We start from the raw sequence: 6,465 nt of genomic DNA, 5'->3' as shown, positions 1-6,465 counted from the left end.
AGCTCCTCGTGTAGCAAAGTTTACCACGCACACCATTCAGTCCCTAGGAAACGGAGGTGGAAGTACAACTAGCTCTCATGCTCTATGTTTCTCCTGAAAAAGCATAAAAAATGTCGATGCCAAGGAGAAAGCAAAGAGTGGACACATCTCGCAACTGATGTCAAAGAAAATAAGACACTTTGTAAAACGTGTAGAGCAACTCTCGGTAAAAACACAAACTTTTATGTATTTATATTTTAGTCGACTGAATCAACTTCAGATTTAGTATTCGATAATCTTCAGCTGGCAAAAAATAGACTGACCCTAAATGAGTTTAGGTGCTTAAATTATGACTAAAACTACATCATAGTTTGGGGCAGGCAGAGATAAGCTGCGACCTACAAGGGAAAAAGCAGTCAAAGGTGTCTCCCAGGGGCTGGGGGTATCGCATAAGCACTTACTTGCAGAAAGGATGAGCTGGGATGAAGGTGGGTTGCAAGGCAGCTTGCAGATGGACATCGAGTGCCACTATAGTCAATTAATATTTAGCTTAAAATGAAAGTTACATGTATGTGAGTCTATAATATTTTACAAAAAAAGGAGCAACCAACAAAAAATAATGCTGTCATTAAAAATACTGTGAAATGCATTTATTAACATAAAGATAATTTGACCTGAGTTTATTATTTGTGTCACAGCTGATTCAGATGTTAAAGATACACATTTTTAATTATGAATTATAATGTTTACAATGAAATGAAAATAGTTCGTATAAAATGTAAAAAGCAAAATACCGAATTAGGAATAAAATAGGAACAAATATAAAAAAGACACATATCCACAAAATTAATATTATTTAACATGTACAAATAATGTCAACAACAATTCAAGGCTCACATTCTTTCGTCTACCATCTCTGATTAAAGTTACAATAAAGCCCTCGCGACCACAAGGGGGCAGACACACACTTTGCAGCTGTTTAAAGCTATCAGAGTCACAAAGCAAGCCCTACTGCTAACAGCTAAGACGGGGAAACGCAAGCACTAAAACATCACACAGGTCAAAAATGACTCTTTCATGTTACACATTTTACTTTCATATCTGAACCTGTTATAACTTAAAGCAAACTTGCAGAATGCAGGTTAGTACAGGGTAAAAACAGCGTGCTGAAAGAAATGCGTTCATCACAAGTCGTCGCCTTCCTACCCCTGAGGTATGACAGTGGGCCTCACACAGGTACAGCCAGCTGTGATCACCTCTGTCCCCAGTGTGAAGATGTACTGCTTCCTCGCCTTCCTCCCTTTTTTCTTAGACGGTTTGAGGACCCTGTGGTGATGCAGGAAAGAGTTGTAAATATATAACTGAAAGGTTACAGCCCCTTCGAGAGCACTGTGTTTGAAGGGGCTTTATATAATGTGGGGGAGATAAATGAAATGAAGGCTCTCAGTTTAATTCAGTTACACGTATTTTGCAAAGGCTGCAAGCTATGCAACGACTTTCTAAACATCTTTGTTTTGTCTTGAATGTGGTTTATATGGGAAACAACAGTGAAAAACCAGAACGTACATCTGTATGTATACTGTGGTTCTGCTTCTATAGAAATGCCTTTGACCTGCTAACTAACACATTACTGTACACAACCTGCACTGCGGTTTTTCAGGATGTTTGTGTTTTTATCACAGATTGCCACAAAGGATGGATCTGATTGGTTCTGCAGCATGACAACAGTGCCAAACAGCCCGGGTGATATGGAGCTATATTTGATGACAAAAGCACAAAATGGGACGGCCCTGATCACAACGTTACAGATTAGGCTGAAGAATCCACGTCGCCCACTCGTGGACCCTCTAAAACTGTGTTTATCAAACAGTGATACCTGGTGACTGCAGACTCATTTGATGGATCTTTTGGAAAATTGAGGAATATAGTTGATCTAAATACAAAACTTTAAAAAAACAAACAAAAAACCCTCAACATTATTCAGCTACCAGACGCCCACATTCATTCGCTGATGTTTGGGAAGAGGTCCGAGTGACAAACGTGTGAGAAAACAATCTTTAAAGACGTGTTGATGCTTATCCAGGCAAGGAAATCCCAAAATGTGGATTCTGTTCTGAGGAAGTTGGATGAGCGACGAAACGTCCGACTGAAAACGCGACGTCCAGATCAACACAAGCAGCTCTTTGGGATTTCTTTGAAGACTAGATTCAAAATGATTTATATTTCAGTTCATATCCACACAAAGTGTATTAAAATACTAAAAAATAGTTTTAAAAATAGTTTAATTAAAAAGTAAACTTAGTAAAAGTAAAGGAAAAATACCAAAGGGCTAATGACAGGGTATTAATTTATTATTAGTAGTAGTATAAATTATTAAATATTGTAAATACTGTAATGTAAAGTATTTTTTAAAAGTAACGTTTAGTACTAAATAGTAAAAAAATATTTTTAATGCCACTCATGACAAAGTTTTGGAGAGAAAAAACCCCTCAAAGCTAAATGTTGCGCATCACATTGTGACAAACAAACTAACCACAGAATTTATTGAACAACAAACGAATAACATTTGAAACAAAACGAGTCCTTTCTTTGAAAACTAAAGTCCGAGTGATCACCGCACACTAATTGAAAAACATTGGATACACTTTGTAACGTATCTACAGTTTTTGAATTTAGCTGATGATTTTAAAAAGTTTAAAATATTAAGAAAGAAATTGTGAGGAAGAAAATGTGGTCAGTCGGCATCGGCATGGAAACACCCAGCGGCTCCTGTTTTCTAGGTTAAGTGGAAAGACCTGCTGCTTCTTCCTGTTTGAGACCTGCGCAGTCATATCAGGACGTGAAGTACGGAGAGAAATGTCCAACAAGCGCCAGCGCCGTGTTTGTCTGTGACTGCGCTCCGTTGGTAGAACAGCTTTCACCGATGATGATGGTGAAAACTGTATCCCTGCACTGAGCTCCTACATTTCTGTGGCTGTTGTCTCTTTATGTACTTTGTGCTCAACGAGCTTCAATCTGGATTCTTTCTATTATCAGGGCTGTCTGCAAATGAACTGAAACTGAACACAAGAGCAATTCTAGCTGTTCTGATGAAAACAAAACCAAGTGCAAAGCGAGTATTTTCCACAGCAGCTCACCTGTGGAGGACCAGAACTTCGTACTTGATGGGTTTAGCCTCCAGGCCTCTATCCTCCCCTCCCCCCTGTGGACTCAGACAGCCAGTGGTGAGGCACTGGGCGTTTGAGATATGCTTGGGCAAACGAGAGTCCACGGACGAGTCACTGCGGACGGATGGGTCAGAGAAAAAACAAACTGTAACCTAAAGATTAACATGGCCCAGTGAAACATAGATGAATAACAGCAGGGTCTTACATGTACGTCCACGGTGACAGAGACATGTTGGCGATGCTTGAGGGAGATTTTGCGGTGAAGTGCGGCAGCACTGAAGGATCTATAACCAACCTCACACTGTTGCCCTTCAGTCCAGCTCTGGGCCCCAGCTTTGCTGAGACCGACTGGCTTTTCCTGGCGCCGTGCAGCAGGGGAGCCAAACTCAGGACCAGCAAAGCTCTCAACACCTAAGCAAGACAAGAGCGCGCAGGCCACAGCGTGTCAAAGTGCTTCATCAGCTAGAACACATGTGAGCAAAGAAAATAGAACTTTACGACTGCTGCCAGTTCCTAGTTGGCTGGATAATCAGTGAATAAATCCAAAAGGCATTTTGTTTTTAATCACTGCCGTGCGTTACAGATTAGGGAAAATGTCGGCATCCTGATTTTGGGACAGCGTCATGAAATAAGTGTTCAGAAATCAAATGTGCTACTTTTTTACATTACATTGTCTAAAAGTGGCTCTAATTTAATAATCACCGATAAAAGTTAAGGATAAAGCAGCTCGACTCACCAGCAGCATGACTGTGTTGCCTCAAAGCCCAGCGTAACTGTGAAGCCCTCCTGTGGTATCCTGTAACGTCTGCAGTCGAGCAGCGGTTATACGCCGGCACACTGAGTTGGTGTGCTGGCAACATGTGAGATGCATTTCCGCTCTGACTGTCACCGATTCTGAAGAAACGCGGCTGATATTCGAAAAGAGTTTTGTTTCCGTGCCGACTAACTGTGCGTGTTATGTGCGATTGTATCATGTAGCATATTTACTATGAAATCTTCAAAACTCTTAAGGTCTTTGGGGTTTTTTTTTTCATTTGACCCCATTTTGACCTGCTACAAAAAGTATAATTGCCCTGCACAAACGTTCAATGTTGACACTTTCAGAAGGTGTCAGACAAAGGTGTGGAAGCTGTCCTGCACCCCTCCGTCGTTTTGAAGTTGTTGGGAAAATTATAATCTGCTTCACAGTTTCATCGGGGGAAATGTTCAGCAACAAACAAAATTAGCAGGGATTGATGTGAAAGTCAAATTCAAGGTGTAAAATGTGATACGGGTGTTCAAATGCAGTTGCAAGGAATTTCGTTTATCAAAAAGCAAAGTGAAATAGTGACAATTACTCTGTGTGTGTGTGTGTGTGTGTGTGTGTGTGTGTGTGTGTGTGTGTGCACATCCGCAGAGCTCTGATTATCTCGACTCACATCAAGTTGTAACTTTTATCACTTTAAGAAACAAACAGGAACAAACAAATTAAGCTGAACTGCATCAACTTTTTCTGTTTTTTCTGAAACATAGAAAATGGTACGCTAGTAACTACACCTACGCACAAACTCACTCTAAACAATGTAGGTCAAGGAAATGCTGACACAGCTTCTGGTAATGAATCAACATACTTCTTAAATGCAAGCCATGTGATAACATCTTCTCTCCTTGTGTAACATATATAGTGAAGTTAGGAGAAATGGTTTCTGAAGAACACCGAAGAAGCTTTCTTTCCAAGCTCTTTAGCTTTCATGTAAAGTGCTTTTAGAAGCCCCAGTTTGGCCCAGATAGCTCAGGTAAAAGCACAAAGCCATCTAAAATCAGGCAAACCAACAGTACTATAGAAACTCAACAATCAAACATGGGTTTTAAAAAACTTCATTTTTAAATAAAGAAGTTTCTTTCTGACTGAGAATGGCCGAGCTAAGATCCCGTTGGACTTCCAGATACAGACGGACAAACAGCTCTAGTGATAGATGTAGCAACACCAACTGATAGCAACATCGGGAAGAATGAACACGAGAAGCTGGAGAAGGACCGAGGGTGAAGGCAGCAGTGGTCTGCGTGGTAACTGGAGGCCTCGGTGCAGTGGCCCCAAAGTAGGCGAGCGGCTCCCGCAGATCCCAAAACCAAGATCTCCAGGAGAGCGCAGGCCCAGGAACGCCATATCTATAAAGTCCATTTATTGGCTGTCGTACCAATTTAAGAATTGTTGAGAGTTTTTGATACTACTTGATATTCATTAATTAAAGAGGAATAGTTAGCTTACCATAGCCTAGCATAAAGCTATGGCAAGCTATGGCAGTTCAAATCTGCCAAAACTGACATTCTGATTGTTTCATTTGTACATTAAGTATAAACAGTCCATGTTGAGGTAGGCTGTGTGTTTTAATGTGCTGTAAACTTCTTTAGCTGGATTAACTTGAGGACTTTCCCATTTCCAGTCTTTAAAACAAGCCAAGCTAAGCTAAACAAAGCTAACTAGCTTATATTTACAGCGGACACACCAGACGGACACTTGCTTTCTCAACTGACACACTATGAAAAAAATAACAACTTAATTATTATCCCATTGTGTCAAACTTTTCAATTAAAGCCAAGCTGAGTTCTCTAATGTTTCAAACCTTTAAAAATGAACCAAAGCCTGAGTGTCCCAAACACAGTGTTTTAGAGAGATATCAACTGAAGTGAAGTTATGGCCAGGCTGTTCACTTTATGGTGCAGTCGGCGAGTGTAGCCGTTTTTCCATATAAACAAACAATTTTAAGATGTTCTATTTTAATAATGTAACCACAGAGCGGGGAGTTAAAGGGAAGCACGCGCTCCCATTTACATGGGAGTTGGTGTAAATCAGGTTGAAACAAACGAGTGCCACAGTGTTAACAGCCTCACACTCACCATAAAAGACCTGATTCAAGTCTCAGTGGATTTAGGATGAACAGATTATTTCTTTTTGTATTGTTATGTTCTTTGAACAAGCATCACTTCCTTACTCAGACACAGCAGCCAAATGTATTTCTCAGTTATGGCGGGTTATGTAACAGTCAAACAGCATAATTATTCCCAAGTTCAAGATTATTTATTGATATGGCTTCTTTCACAAGTATGGCTCTGAAAGCTAGGGTAAAAAAAGTGAGTTAAAGGGAATTACAGAGCAGCGCTGAGCCGCTGATGGACTCGTGCAATGGAAACTGAAAACACGTCAATGAGGTCAACTAATGAATCCCACGCTTTTTATGTGAAATGAGGCGCTGGGTTTACCATAACCACAAAGCTGATACACGTAAAGTTTATATATAAATGATTTGATATCAGATTTATAAGAATGACACTGCAAAGT

General features: G+C 40.2%; 1 protein-coding gene across 1 annotated transcript; it reads right to left on the bottom strand.

Moving 5' to 3' along the window:
• Positions 1-750: 750 nt before the first annotated feature.
• il17a/f3 (interleukin 17a/f3) lies at positions 751-5,851 on the bottom strand. Its single transcript, XM_086263881.1, has 5 exons — positions 5,750-5,851; positions 3,883-3,951; positions 3,352-3,557; positions 3,117-3,260; positions 751-1,305 (listed from the first exon to the last, which is right to left on the bottom strand). The coding sequence occupies exons 2-5, from the start codon at positions 3,889-3,891 to the stop codon at positions 1,182-1,184; spliced, it is 483 nt and encodes a 160-aa protein (XP_086120007.1). The 5' UTR covers positions 3,892-3,951; positions 5,750-5,851; the 3' UTR covers positions 751-1,181.
• Positions 5,852-6,465: the final 614 nt, after the last annotated feature.

Source organism: Aulonocara sp. 'chitande type north' Nkhata Bay, linkage group LG15 (genome assembly GCF_057382095.1).
Source record: "Aulonocara sp. 'chitande type north' Nkhata Bay isolate Kocher_YH1m ecotype deep benthic linkage group LG15, A_spYH_male_GT1.1, whole genome shotgun sequence".
NCBI lineage: Eukaryota > Metazoa > Chordata > Actinopteri > Cichliformes > Cichlidae > Aulonocara > Aulonocara sp. 'chitande type north' Nkhata Bay.
Note: the sequence above shows the minus strand (reverse complement) of the source record. Positions and strands in the feature narration are given on the sequence as shown.